Source organism: Xiphophorus couchianus, chromosome 1 (genome assembly GCF_001444195.1).
Source record: "Xiphophorus couchianus chromosome 1, X_couchianus-1.0, whole genome shotgun sequence".
NCBI classification, from domain to species: Eukaryota; Metazoa; Chordata; class Actinopteri; order Cyprinodontiformes; family Poeciliidae; genus Xiphophorus; species Xiphophorus couchianus.
Window position 1 is genome coordinate 8,091,592 of NC_040228.1, and position 15,077 is coordinate 8,106,668.

The window sequence follows — 15,077 nt, forward strand, 5'->3', positions numbered from 1 at the left end:
GATGCAAAAAATAAAAATTAATAACAATTTGCTAGATTAACATAATGTAGTGGATGACAGTGAACTACGGTTCTATTGGTTTCTTACGTTGTGATTTGGGAAAGATATTTGTTGTTTGAAATCTGGTGAATCTCTGATATCATCAGAGACCATGTTAATTATTGTTACAGATTCCAGCTAAAAGCAATGTACTTCTCTGCAAACTGTACATTTAAACATAGTTCCAACTTGTTCTGCAAAGGAGATTCTGATTGGCTGTGTTTGTGTGAAAGATTTAATGAGTTAAAAAACATCTTGCTGTTTCATGCTGTTTCACACGTAAGTCGGCCATATTGGATTCTCAGGTTACGGAATGTTAAATGTGCAGAACTGTCAGAACTCTAATTTCTACTGACTTTTCTGTTAGTATTCTGGACATTTTAAATTTTAAATAAGAATAAGACACATGTATTTAAGATATTTTTTTCTTTTTTTGACATAACAAACCAAAGTAAAAACCTCCCTTTCTAAATGCACCACTTTATTTATGTAAAGATGGTGGTTCAAGGAACGCTTAGTATTATTAGACGGTACAAAAGAGTTAGCTATAACCAATTTATGAAAAACATGCATGTAGATTCCCTCCTTTGAAAGCAAACATCTTTATCGTAATTTTAGACTCTTATTCCAATTAATGAAATGTAGACGCTTTCAACTCATTCAGTCTGAGTTCTTGCTTCTGTTTCTACAGTATATTGAGGTCCAGCCTTACGATGGCTTTGGCACTCTGCTTCCTCAAGAGACCCTGGAGATCGATCTGATTTTCAGCCCTAAAAAACCTATAAAATACGATTTCCAACTCCGCTGCAAATCTGGAATTGACAGGTTCATTTTTACTCCCTTTCTGATTTTGAGTGAGTGTCCCACATGTTTGCTCATAGAATGATAAATGTCTTTGTTTTTTTTTTTTATGTTTCATCAGAGACTTTGTGCTGCCTTGTCGAGGTGTGGGTTTTCATCCACCGCTGGTGCTTTCCCACTCTCTGATTCAGTTCAGACCTACGGCAGTAGGCGACAAATCCACTGCCACAATTTACCTGACTAACTACCAAGATAAAGAAGCTGCAACTCGACTCATCAAAGTTGTCTCAGCGGTCGAAGCTCCGAGGTTGTTCTGCTTCAACTTACCAAAGGATTCCGACATCAGCATAACTCCTGCAGTAGGACGCCTTCTCCCTGGAGAGGTGGATGAGATTATCTGTTATGTTTGTCTGTAAATGTAAAGGATGTTTTAGGTGAGAGGAGAATTTTTTCTCCTCTCAAAGAGAGCAGATCCATGTAATGCAAAGGTTTAGGTGCATATCGGCATCCCCTTTAGGACTTCTGCATACAATGAACTTTGGCCCATAAGCAATGGTATAAGTTTACATTCGTGAGGCAATGCCGAATTGATTTGCAGCGTTGTCTTCTTTTTAAAATGATTTTGGTATGGATTTTAGTTCATGATAGAAAAAAAAGAAGCTGCTGAAAAATGCAGCAAGACATGCTTTTCAGTCTAACCTCTCATTTTACTCACCAAGAAAACCAAGCCTTTCAGAAGAACTTGTATTTTGATTTTATCATAATAATTTTCAGTCTGTGGAAGATGATTCTGGTAATCTTGCCACAACACAGTTGTAAACAGTTTTGCACCATTAAAGTGCAACAGTCTTAACTGCTGCAAAGCCAGACGCTTCTGTAGTCTGTTGATGCCCTCTGCTGGAGACTTGATGAAAATGAAAGACAATTTTGTTTGCACTAATCTCAATTTAATTTTAGGTGATGAGCTTTTATTTTCCATTAGTTAACAGAATAACTACTTTTGCCAGTTTACAAAAGGAATTATCCCTTTAAGTTTTTGTTCCCACATTTCCTTGCAAATCTAGTGTGTATGGCAGAATACTAAAAGTATACATGAACATGAATACCCATCACTACACCCGTGGAGATGGCAGTGTTATTCTGTAGGTTGCTTTTCTCTAACAGAAACTGGAAACTTGGCTCAAGTCGATGGGAAGATTGACGGAGGTAAATTTCGAGCAATCATGAAAGAAAACCTGGTAGAGGCTGAAAAAGACTCAGGACTGGCATGGAGGTTTACCTTCCAGCAGGACAATGGCCCTAATCATGCAGCTAAAGCTACAATAAAATAATTCAAAGTTCATTCTTGTTTTGGTAAAATCCTGGCAAAAAATACTTAAACGTTATTTCCACTGAGCTTTAGCTATTTTTGAAAATAAGAACGAGGAAAAGAAATGTAGTCTCTAAATGTGCAGAACTGTTAGCGACATACCACAACAGAATGGTGGTTGTAAGGAAAAAAAAGACTTTGACTCATGAGGTTGATTAGTGATGCACAGAAAATTTTACTGATTTTTATTTGTAAAAATTCTTGAAAAACACTCCATCGTTTCCTTGCACTTTGCGATGCACTACTCCACATCAAATATTTTAAAATTTGTGGTTGTAATCTGTCACAGAGCTTAAAACAATCAATTAATTTTCTTTTAGTTTTTTTCTGCTCACGAATAAGGATAACAATGTAGCTTAATATAGCGAGTAGAAAGTTTATCCTCCTTAAGCAAACCGAGCTTTTTCACCATTTCACCAAAAACAGATGGGAAATGATCGTGTCTCTACCTCCTGTGTTCCAGAGATGTCTAGTTCAGGTGATGTTCAGACCTGTTCTTCTGGAGAAAATGATCGCTGAGGAGGCTCTCCGTCTGCAACATAGCACCAAGTTGACCGGCGAGAAGGAGCCAGATGTGAGCAGGCTCACTGAACAGGAGGTACAGCTGAACACCTGCGTCGGTTCCCCTCTTTTACCTTAACAAATGTAAAACAAACTGGTGGAAAATGGATTAAATAGCAGGTCACACTGGTGTTTATTCATCATCAATAATTAAATAACAGTCATTTATTATTTTTGATATATCACAGTAACTATATTTGAGTATACCTTTAAGAGGGAGTGATTCTGTTGGGGCGGGGGGAAAAAGCCATGCACACAACAACCAGCTGAACAAAGACACGTAATATCTTGATAATGTTTATTTGGTTTGTTTGCAAAGAAAGAGGCAAGGAAAGCAGAAAAACACGGAGCAAATACCATCTGTGTGAGTGTTATGAAATATTGTGAAAATGGAAGAAGTTAGGAACTGGCAACAACTCTTATGTTTATCTGTCAGAGAGCCGTTCTACTGCTGACCCCCATAGTGCCCTGACCTCTGACCCTGTGCATCACTTGTAGAGTTCTGCCTCCAGCTGCTATGTGGTCATTTTCACTAACGTTTTTCACTCAATATTAGCCTGAATATGTAATAAATTGAAAATAGTTGCAGCTGTTGCAATGAATTACACACTAAACAGAGAGTTGAGATTTTATCCTTAAGAACTGAAACATAACTTGGACTAATGTAGCTGTTCGGATAACACATGAAGCTGTCCCTGTGTCAGGCTCTGTTGAATTTATCTAAATGAAATAAGCTCCAACATGAAGAGCTCGTTTCATGCTTTCTCTTCAACATGAAGAGAAAAATTACAGAAAACCAAGATGACGACAAAAAGAAACTAACAATGTTGAAACAGATTGCTGACACTATCTGAAATGTTTAAAAAAAATACCTTATGTCTCCAGTATTTAAGGAATGTGGGAAGATTTTAGGTTATTGTGGCATGTGTTTATTTCAGGGATATGCTAACCTTTACTACACTGTTCATAATGCATTTAACAAGCAGCAGTTCTCAGAAGAATTGTTCATACCAGACCCAACCGCCACTGTCCTCGTTTCACCTGTTGTATCCTAAACAGGTCGTAAAGTTCGAAAGTAATTTGCTTTAATTGGGGTTTTATCTGCAGGCGTTGATGCCGCTGTCGCTCTCGCAAGGCCTTTGGCCTTGTTCGCTTTAATCATCTGCATCCAATGATCACTTATTCATTATTTGTTTATCTCTGTCTGTGGTTGTAAGTCTTGCAGGCAGATCAATGGCGTCATACAACCTAAAGGAACCGCCTGCTGTTGTTGGTGGTTACGTCTTCTGAACTTGTCTCTGTGTCACGCCAGCAGAGCCTTTCGGTATTCCTTGTCTTACGTCTTTGTTGTGTTGTCCAAGATGAAAAGAGACACTGCTGCTGAATCCAACAGAGGGAGGAGGACACCTGGGTATGCAAAGAGGAGGGAGACGTCCTTTCCCTCCTCCAAATTAGCTGATCGAGTTGCCTTGAATCCAGGGTGAGTTTGCTACCTGAAAGATTTTGTTTCACTTTTAATGTTATTTAGCTGCATTAAATAAGTATTCAGTCACTACATATAAAGGAATAACCAATAAAAAGGAAATCGTTATTTTGGGAAGAGAGTTAAGTGTCTATGACGTAGTGTTAGGGCCACTTTAAGGAAATATGAAAAATAAAATAATGAGAATAAAGTCAGAAAATAATGAGAAAAAAGTCAGAAAATAACTAGCATCAAGTCTTGATATTACGAGAATGAACTTGTACGAGAATCAAGTCAAAATATTATGAGAATAGAGTCATAGTACAAGAATAATAAAGTCATAAAAGAATGAAATTTAAATAATATTCGAAGTTAATGTCACTGCAGAAGTAAAGAGGGGAGGAGAGGGAAAATAGGAGAGCCTAATAATAAGGTCACAGTGTTTTTGGGTTGTTTTTTTTAAGTTATCCTTTATTTATTCTTTGTTCCAGCATATATGTTTATTTATTTCTCTATTTGTTTGTAATTATCTGTGACACTAAGTTAATCAATGAGAGAACAAAAAAATTATTCAAATTAAAAAATAACTGCCAGGAGTAAAAGAAAAACGGATATCCTAATCCACATATTAATCTATTTAATTTTTGTTGTGACACCAATTTATTATGTTCTATGTTTCATTCTTGTTTAGAACGTATTAATTTTAATGTATACCTCCTTGTTTGTTTGCTTCCTTTTTTTTGTCTTTTGGTTTTGTTTGTTTGTTTGGTTATGTTATTGTTACGGCTGTGACTCGTTCCATTATCTGGTCAATTATTTTGTAGATCAATACCCCTTCTTGCTTCTTGTCAGTTTGTAATGTTTATCGTATACACACTAATTGGTGAATAAAAAAAGAAAAATACTTGAATGAAGTCAGAATATTACAACTTTCTTCACATAATATTACGACTATCCTCGTATTATTTCCTTTTTTTTTTCTTTATTCTCACAAAATATTTTTTGTATTTTTTATTAGTATGATCCTAATAAATTTCCAGGCTAAAAGAAGTTTGTTTTTTTTGTTTTTTTATTGGAAAGTTAATTACCCTAGTTAAAAAAATATCTAGCAGAAACATAAAACATGAGACCCAGTAAAAGTCTCCTTATTCACATAGTAATGTTTACTTTTTTTAAAGATGTGAACTGTATGGGAAGGCCAGGGACTCGTTGCTGCGCTCCTTTACCCGATACTACAAAGAGTACATCGTTCGCTGCTTTGTGTCAGATGGAGATCCTCCAGAGGCAAATGTCCAGCCAACATGGAGGTAATACAACTGTAAGCTTTCATAGTTTGTGATTCAATGAGTGAATGAGTGCTTAAGAAAGAAAAAGAAGGTTCATTTCTGCAGAGTATCTATTAGATTACATAAAGTAATAGAAATTGCAGTTCTAGACAGTAACATAATGTATGGTACGCTTCAAATAAACATTCATGTTTTGCCTTCTTGTTTTCTTTTGAAAAGTTTTTTTTTTTTTGCTAGTTTATGAACCAAAATGAATTCATCCACCAAAGTTTCAAACTAACGTTTCTCGTTCTTATTCATGCCTGTTTTGATCTCTAGTCCCATAAACACTCTCCACCTGAAGCTGGAATGCCCCGCTATACAGCCCCCTCTGCTGGTGATTTCTGGCAATGGCAATAACGTCTTAGATTTCCGTCAAGTTTACATAGGTGAGAAATGGTTTGATCTTGTAAGATATGCCTTTTTATCCGTGTAGCCTGCCTCTCGCCAAATGGAAATGGCTCCTGGAGGGCGATAAGATAAAACGATGGATGGATGTTTATCTGAAGTACGCCAACATCCTTTTTCCTGTTTTTTTTTTCTTTTTTGTCCTTACATACTATGTTGTGTTTTTGGTTTCATCTGTAGGAAGCAGAGTGGTTGAAAGGTTTACAATTCAGAACATTTCAGAGGAGCCTGTGGAAGTATCCTTTCTCCAGGAAAATGTAAACATGCTTATTAAAGTCAGATTTTACTAAATGCTGGTGAGCAAATATGCTTTAAATGAAATATAAAATAATCCATTTTTACTTTTGCATTTACATTTTTAAGCCAGTCTCTTAGCACTTCAGTCACTCAACAGCTTTTTGCTTATATTCTTGAAAATGTCATTTATAAAAACTGTTTAAACTGCATTATATAAATAGTGTTATTTAGGAGAGGACAACTCCTGTCACTGTAAATTTGATATTAGAGCAGGAGTCTGCATTTTCTACTATTCAAAGTGCCACTTTTACCCTAAGTCTAGTCAAATAAAGATGCTTTAAAGCCGCATATATTACCTTTATATAAGACATTTTGTAATTTTTAATAAATAGTATAGCAGAAAATTTGCTGAAATTTTTGAAGAGCAACCATTTTATTCCTATTTTCAGGTTTTAACATATAAAAAATAAAACTTTTTTTTGTTTAAAGATGATGGCTACATTTTCTTATGTGGAATGTCGATATTTGTGCCTCGTTTCCTGCTTAATGAGATCTAAATAAAAATGACAGATACTTTAAGTGTCATTTTGTGTTGTGGAGATTAAATGGAACTATTCTTTTTTTTTTTTTATTAAAAGAAAATAGCTTGAATATGTAATAAATAGTTTGCATTGGATGTTATATCTAATTTTAAAACATAAGTTGTTTCTTCATCATTTTTAGTCGAAATCTTTAAGAGCCATTGTGTAAGGGAGAGAGAGCCGGCTGTGGCTCCCGAGCCACAGGTCGCTAAGAGGCGGCCTCAGTGAATATGTTCTTATTTAACTGGAATGAAAACCGACTGGTCTGAACATCCATATCTAAAATATCACCGTGTGTTTCACCATATCTGTCCCCTCGTCATATCTGATCTTTATCATTTACTCCCTACCAATTTTATAAAACCTCATTAGTACTCAACCACAGTGGTAAAAATGGGATGTTGTTTTAATACGCCCACTGGCAAATTCCTGTTTACTTCTTGAAACTCAATGTTTGGCGGTCAACACTTGCCCCCTGACCTAGTAAAACTCCAAAATAAGTCCTGACAGGTGTTAGAACTGCAGACGAAAGGATCATGCTTTGTTGCCCTTAATTTAATTCAAACATAATGCAGAAATATTTTGTTTTTAAAAATATATACAGTACAGAGCAAAAGTTTGGACACACCTTTTAATTCAATGAGTTTCCTTTATTTTCATGACTATTGACATTGTAGATTCACACTGAAGGCATCAAAACTATGAATAACACATGTGGAAATATGCACTAAACAAAACAGTGTAAAACAACTGAAAATACCCCTTATATTCTAGTTTCTTCAAAGTAGCAACCTTTTGCTGTGATTACTGCTTTGCACACACTCTGCATTTTCTTGATGAGCTTCAAGAGGTAGTGACCTGAAATGGTTTTCATTTCATAGGTCAACCTGCCCTGTCAGGTTAATAAGTGGGATTTCTTGCCTTATAAATAGTCATGAAAATAAAGGAAACCCATTAAATTAGAAGGTGTGTCCAAACTTTTGGTCTGTACTGTATATTTTCTGTCAACTTCTTTTCTTTAACCATTTGCAAGCTAACATCATCATTGTTGGACTTACATGGTCCTTTTTCCCTGGTCAATGCTATGAGAGGCTTAAATCCTGGAGAAAAACATACTTTGGTCCTGGCTTTCAGTCCAACCTTGGATAAAAAGGTGAGTTAATTTAAGATAACTTGAGTCTACTTAAATAAACAGCATTCCATTACGAATTGGTAGCTGTACATTACCCACCCTGCCTTTTATTTTTCCTCAGTATTGTGAAATACTCCACGTGCGAACCCCGAAAATGGTTTTGGAAATCATTCTTCGAGGGGAGGGTGCGCTTCCTTTTGTCTCTTCGTCTCACTCTGGAAATCTCCCTGACGTTGTCTACGCGTTGGAGAAAGACATCGTCTCCCAACACTTCAAGGTGAGTTGTCACATTTTAGTTCGGAACAGTTTTGTTTAACATGTTTAATTTCATTCAAAAGCTACACAGTAGGTTCTTTTTGTTTGTTTTTTTCTTTATTGAAATGGATTCATCTTAATGCCGCAGCAAATTCTCCCTATAAAATGTAAAAAAAATAAAATAAAATAAATCACAGCCTTTAAAATGAGTACTTTTATTCAGTGAGGGAAAAAAATATTCTAGTTTGAAGATTTTTTTAAAGAAATTTGGTGCCGAAATTAATCACACTGATAACAATTCTTGTAAAATAAATGTAACTGAGGCAGTTTTATATTGTGACTTTGACATAACCACTGTTGGATATAGGAAAAACTAGTAAACATGTCATTCAGGCAAAGCAGATGTGTGTTGAAATTTATATATCTGAAATCTGGAGAGAAAAATGAGGTTAAAGAAATCTCCAACCGCAGCAGTTTCCCCAGTGTTCCTGAATAATCAGAGGCTTTTTACACAATTACTATTTTTATTTAAACAACACAAAGAGAAAGAACCAAACCTGATCTCACCCAGTCAAACACACACAAAAAGAAGCTGCTCTAAAGAACAGGTAGGGAACATTTAGTATTTATATCCAGCCATTTTAAATGTTTTGACGTGAATGTGACCTTATGATGTGTGGTTGGGGTGAACAAAAGGTCTTAAAAAGGGGTGAGACATATGCACAAGTGGGAAAGGAAAGAAAAAAATAAAATAACTAAGCATATTCTATTTGTTTAGAGGGCCTTAAGACTAAGATACGAAAGTTGCTGACGTTGTGATCTTATGAAATTTGTCAATGTGGTTCCTCTGTTTTTCTCTCCAACAGCTAACGAACCGCTCAGCTGAGACCGTGGATTACAGAGTGATGCTGGCCAGTCACTCTCTGAACAGTCCTCAGCACGGAGCTGACAGGGTAACCTTGCTGCTGGATGGACATAGAGACACCCAGATCCACCCAGCTGTGGGTAAGATGTGAAAAATTATTGGCTGTGTAACTTGACAAGTTTAAAAATTACATTTTCAGAAGTAAAGAGAAATTATTGTCTTTTGTTTGCCCATCAAAACAGTGTCAGATGTATTAATTTGATGAGTAAAAGGTGAATAAACCTTCCAGTGAGTAAAAAAGAGTAATTGATGGATGATTCAGGGTTTAAATTATCATTGTCATTCAAACTTGAGATGTTGAAGCCATGTTTGACTCTCTGATCTCAGCTTTTTCTATCATAAATCTGATCTGCAAGATTGCCTGATGCCACTTTAAACTCTCCTTCTTGAACAGGAACACAGAACTACAGAGGGCTAAGTGTCTTCAGTGTACTGCCACTAGAGGGCAGCCTTGCTCCTGGAAAGAAACAAGACATCGCCATCACTTTTCAGCCTGACCATTCTTCCCTCTACTACACAGACAGACTCACCATAGAGCTGCTAAATAAGGTGAGCAGAACTGCAAACACATTCACAGACATATAAGCACATTTTCTGTTTTTAAAATCAGATCTTTTCTTTTGAAGTGGTTGACTTAAACTTTTCTATGGCCCTGAGTCCTACTTACACTGTAGCCGTCATGATGTTACTACTTTAACCATGTGCCTGTTTTACAGTGTAAAGTCTGTGAGATAGATCTGAAGGGTGCAGTTCCTTCACGTAATATGTATCTGTGTGGAGTGGATCCTTTAACAGTACCCATTGATTCTCTTCTTCCTGTCTTCACTCCACTTCATCCTCATCTCACAGGTATCAAGGCCTCAGTCTGTGTCTCTTCCTGAGGGTGACTGCATATGATCTGATGAAAGTTGTATTTTATTAGAGGAAAATGTTATAAATGCGATGGCTGTCTTCCAGACAGTCTGTGATTTATCAATAAAAAAGGATGAATTTGGCCATTGCCATGAAATCATCTATGCCGGTCATAGGAAGCTGAACGTAGCATCGTGACATCTTCGGGAGCCTTGAAAAAGTATTCATGTCCCTTGAACTTCTTCACAATTTTTTTTTACACCTTACAGCCACAAACTTTAATGGGATTTTATTAAGCATGGTGTAATAAAGAAAAAGTAGATTGAATATGATGTGCGGTTTTCAACTTTTTCACCAATACGTTGAAATTGCTTTTCTGTCAGGACCATGTTTGCTCTGATACCTCTTAATAAAATCCACCAGTGTGTAACTCAATCTAATGTTTCAATCTGTAAGCCAAAAATTGAAAGACTATCCCACAACAGCTATTTAAATCGACAAGCTAGATGATAGGGCGCCTTTAGTAACTCTGGAGGAGCTGCAGAAATCCTAAGCTCAGGTGAGAGAATCGGTTGACAAAACAACTACTCAGTGGCGGTAAATAAATTACATTGCTATGACGTGACGGAATGTGGAAGGATTAAAGGGTGGGGGAGTGACTACTTTTGGAAGGTACAGGAAATTAACAATTTGAGGTAGATTACACAGAATCAGCTTGGATGTGTGTAAAGAGAGGTGCTATATATATATATATATATATATATATACATATATATATATATATATATATATATATACTGCTCAAAAAAATAAAGGGAACACTTTAAGTGTTAAACACCTGTTTAAGTGTTCCCTTTATTTTTTTGAGCAGTGTATATATATGTGAAAGACTGAAGTTGTAATCTTCCTTCCACTAACAGAGGCGGAGGAGAAGCCGTATATCCCACTCCTCGTCACTCTGGTGGCCAGCTGCAAAGCAGGGGTCATCAGGCCTGCTGTCAGGGAACTGCGGGTGGGCTGCATCAGCTCCCCACATTCCAATAAGAAGGTACCGGGATGTTGGCAGAACACGCCAACGATGACTTACACATGTTATGTTTCATCAGCTGCAGGGGAGAAACATTTCTTCAAACGTTGCTGTGCAAAGATGACTAAAGGAGTTACCACTGGTCTGGATTGTATAGACACTTTTAGGAAACAACTTAAGACCCACATTTTTAAACTTGCTTTTTAGCTTAATACTGTGTTTTATTGTTTTGTATGTTGCTTTTAATTTATTTTTTTTTTACACTTTGTGCAGCACTTTGTGACCCTGGTCTGTGAAAAGCGCTATAGAAATAAAGTTTACTTACTTACTTCCTAATTGTGTGTTATGTGTTTCTCCAGAGTGGTGAGTTTCACTGGGACGACCTGGCAGCTGTGCAGCAGCAGGGCTTTCAAGTGGAACCTGCTAAAGGCGTAGTGGAGGCAGGAAGCAGCTGTTCTGTCACCATCACATGGATGCCCCAAAGTATATACAAGGTGAAGCTCAGATCAGTTGGCATAACTACTTTCAACAGGAGAGGGATGCAATAATATTCACACACAAAAAAAAATCTTTCCATTTTTTTGGTTGCCAGTATTTTTTTTTTCCATATAAATCTATTTTTCAAACTTAAAGAAATATATAAAAAGATTTCTCCTACAAATCTACCTCATGTGTTCTGCATAAAACTGAAGGCTTACCAATCAGATCCCTTTGGTAGTTGGGTCTATAATTCACGTAACAAAGAATTTAGTTCAATTTTCAGGACACTCAAAAAAACCTCTTTCAAGTTGGTGAAAAACAATCAAAAAGTCTCGTAATAGAATACAATAGAATATCCTTTATTGATCCCCAAGGGGAAATTATTTATATACTGACAGCTACTCCATCCAAAGTGTTAAATATTGGTAAATACAACTACAGTATAACCATAAGCTGCATAACATTTATACAAAAAATATATACATAAATTTGATATTGTAAGTAACTTAAATTTTACTAAATATAAAATAAACATATTTATTAGGCTGGAGAGAGTTTGTTGCCGCATCCACTAAAGAAAATTGCTTTATTTAATGCAAACTGCGGTACACTAATAGGTAGTCAGCAGGTATGAACTGTTGCATGGTAGTGTTATTCCGTGCCAAAAGAATTCTTGTTGTTCCCAAAGAAATTGACTATAACTTCATAATTCATGCAAATACTTAAATATTGTTTATAGTCCTAAGAATTTGGGCCAATGAGTTTTACACAAAAACTCATCGTAGGAAGATGGGTACGGAAGATTTCTTTGTATGTTAAGTTTCAGTGGTTTCGAGGTTAAAATATTTTATCCAGACAATACAACCTGGTGATTACCAATATATCAACAATATAAGTATAAGCAGATATTGTTTTATGTGAATTGAATAATCCCTGCCTGTGGGTTGGTTACATAGAGAATTTCTATTCTGGCAGAAAATGTCTTGAATTTATGTGGTAAATATGTGATTATTATTTCAGCCCCTTGAGGTGGTCCAGGTGTGCGTCCCCCTCACGGTGAAGAGCGATGAGACCACGTCTTACAAAGTGACGTTGATGGCCTTTGTCTCATCTGCTGCTCACTGACCAATACAGGAAATGGATGCAGATTTTTGCTGTTTTTATTATTTTGATTTCCAGGTAGTTAAACCTTTTTTTCTTTTTCTTTTTCTTTTGCTATTTGTGGTTAGCAAAAATTGTGCGTCGTTTGGAGAGTCAAGACACGGATGATGCACAAATTTAGGATTGGAAAAACAAACAAAGCAGAAGTACTGTAAGGATTTGCTGTTGTGGTCGTAAAAGTGCTGCCATATAAAAATTGAACCATAAGAACTAAACAGTATGTGCAGAAAAAAATGATTTTGCACAAAGTCATTTGAACTATTTTAGTTTAATAAATTCCCAACATGAGAACAGCTGAGGCTGTAACTGTACCTCTGTTATAAAGCTTTTCATATAAAAACACTATAAAGCAATGTTTGTCTGGTTTAAATGTATACAAAAAGAAATAAAAAAATCTGAATAATGAGTGAATGCCATAAAAAATGCAAATGATTTCCTAGAATAATAGTTGGGAATGACTACAGTAAAGTACATCATGGAGTGGGAAAGAAAACTATCACTATGTTTTGACTGTGAAGTACAGCAAAAGACTGTAGAAGTGATTTCCACCACTAGAGGGAGCTTATAGTACCAAATGAACAGTTCTGATAGACAAAATAAATCAAGTGTGCTGAGTGGGCGTCATACTGATGAAGCCAGGAAGCCAAAAGCCATTTTGGAGACGTTTTTAGTTTAAATATCAGCAATTACTTCTTTTTTTTTTTTTTTTAAATATTTGCATTAAATGCAGGTTTAATTGGTGAAAAAAGAATAGCATTGTTTGCCATCTGAAAACTGTTGTTTCAAAAGGTTGATTTTAAGTTTATTTACTTGTGCAGCTGCAAGGGCATATTCTTGCTTATGGCATGTAAAACCAAAGTTGTGTATTAAAAATAGATAGTATTAATATTTCACTAATAAACAGAAACTTTAGAGAAAAATCTATATGGAAACACGGGCAACATGTAGACAGTGCTGAATCATTAGGGGCTGGGTTGGCCGCTTCAGGCTACTTTTAAAAATTTATCCACACTGTTTTTTTTTAGCTTTTACTTTCAGTGGTGATGGACCTTCTCAGAAGTAAGTGGATCTAAAACTCCATTATGCATAATGTTGTGTGTGTGCTCTACATTTTAGAAACTCAAAAGCAGTGCCTCTCACAATTACTGAAGTTCCTTTTAAAAGCATGTGAAAAGAGTCTTAAAATAAACAATTTTATAGCAGCAGCTCGTTCTTAGACTAAGTTTAGAAAAATCCACATCTTATTTGAGTGCAAATATTTAGAGTAGAAATGAATCCCATGTTAAGAAACACTGGTGCTGCAATTGTTATTATTCCAATGTGTTTAAATTGACAGACGTATCTCAAGCTGTTTTTTTTTAAATGCATTTAATATGCCAGAAAGGTCTGTTTATTTTTAGCTACTCACAGAAGATGAGCAAAGATCAACTGTTGTGGTTGAAAAATATTCAGAGATATCTAACTCACAATCTAGTCATTGTAAGAAATGGGTTTTTTTTAAAAAATGCCTTGTGATCAATTTCTCACAAGATCAGTTATTCTGGTGAGAATTGTAGTTGAAGTTCAATTGACAATATAAAGAAGGAATGCTAAGCCAACATTTTGAAGATGTACATAGTGAACATAATAAATAGTTATCTTTCTTGGTGCACATGGCGCATCAGTATGCTTTAAGGCTGTAATTAATCACAATTAAACATGACGTGGTGCATCAGATGTGAGTCGCTACTATTAAAAGCTTATTCTTGCTTGTTACTTACTAACACAAACCATGTGTTTCCCTAACACATCACTTTTAAAGTTTTAGTGAAGTATTGCTGCTTCTAAGAACCTCTTCGGATAATTGTTTGGCAGCTCAGTTTTTACAATCCTCCTAGGGTGGAAACATGCAATATGGATTGTACTCTGTCATTTCCTGTAATACATACACGTTCTTTGTATTTGTCTCCGGGACTCTGAGGTGCCCAGCAGGTCTGGCAGAAATTTTAGCCCAGAATTGTTCAGAATTATATATTACATTTATATCAAATCCTCTCTTACGAACCCTGAAAGCGTGTTCAACTTGTTTAATAAGGGCCCTGCACATCTGAACAGCAGATGTCACTAATGCCCTGTAATGGACCAATAGGAGCTGACCTCTGTCTGAGATGCATGCAGTAAGCATTTATCAGAGATTGTTGGAGATTATAATAAATCAGATTACTGTATCCTAACCTGCCTATAAAAAGCAAGGTCATTAAGAGCTTAGCCTCGTGTAATGTCACTCGTTTTATGAAATCTATTAGATTATATGAGACGATATTTGTGTTGCTGTTTTGCCTCTCTTTTTTTTCTTAATCTGATTTCTCCCCTGATCTCTTCCTAATACGCTAAGATAGTGCTACTTACGCTGCACACTCAGGCTAACTAGGAAATGTATCTCTGTAAATATGAATGTGAACAGAAATGTCTTAAAACACACA

General features: G+C 35.9%; 1 protein-coding gene across 5 annotated transcripts in view; it reads left to right on the plus strand.

The window, feature by feature from the left end:
* Positions 1–14,329, plus strand: part of cfap74 (cilia and flagella associated protein 74) — a 55,631-nt gene extending 41,302 nt beyond the window's left edge. For all 5 annotated transcript variants that reach the window (XM_028013107.1, XM_028013886.1, XM_028014691.1 and 2 more), the window contains 15 exons: positions 731–864; positions 962–1,223; positions 2,673–2,807; positions 4,132–4,250; positions 5,411–5,539; positions 5,837–5,946; positions 6,146–6,201; positions 7,817–7,936; positions 8,037–8,192; positions 9,037–9,175; positions 9,490–9,644; positions 9,812–9,944; positions 10,868–10,995; positions 11,334–11,468; positions 12,475–14,329. In XM_028013107.1, coding sequence (XP_027868908.1) covers positions 731–864; positions 962–1,223; positions 2,673–2,807; positions 4,132–4,250; positions 5,411–5,539; positions 5,837–5,946; positions 6,146–6,201; positions 7,817–7,936; positions 8,037–8,192; positions 9,037–9,175; positions 9,490–9,644; positions 9,812–9,944; positions 10,868–10,995; positions 11,334–11,468; positions 12,475–12,579 — 2,016 coding nt within the window. In that variant the 3' untranslated portion in view covers positions 12,580–14,329. The remainder of the gene's footprint in view (positions 1–730; positions 865–961; positions 1,224–2,672; positions 2,808–4,131; positions 4,251–5,410; positions 5,540–5,836; positions 5,947–6,145; positions 6,202–7,816; positions 7,937–8,036; positions 8,193–9,036; positions 9,176–9,489; positions 9,645–9,811; positions 9,945–10,867; positions 10,996–11,333; positions 11,469–12,474) is intronic.
* Positions 14,330–15,077: the final 748 nt, after the last annotated feature.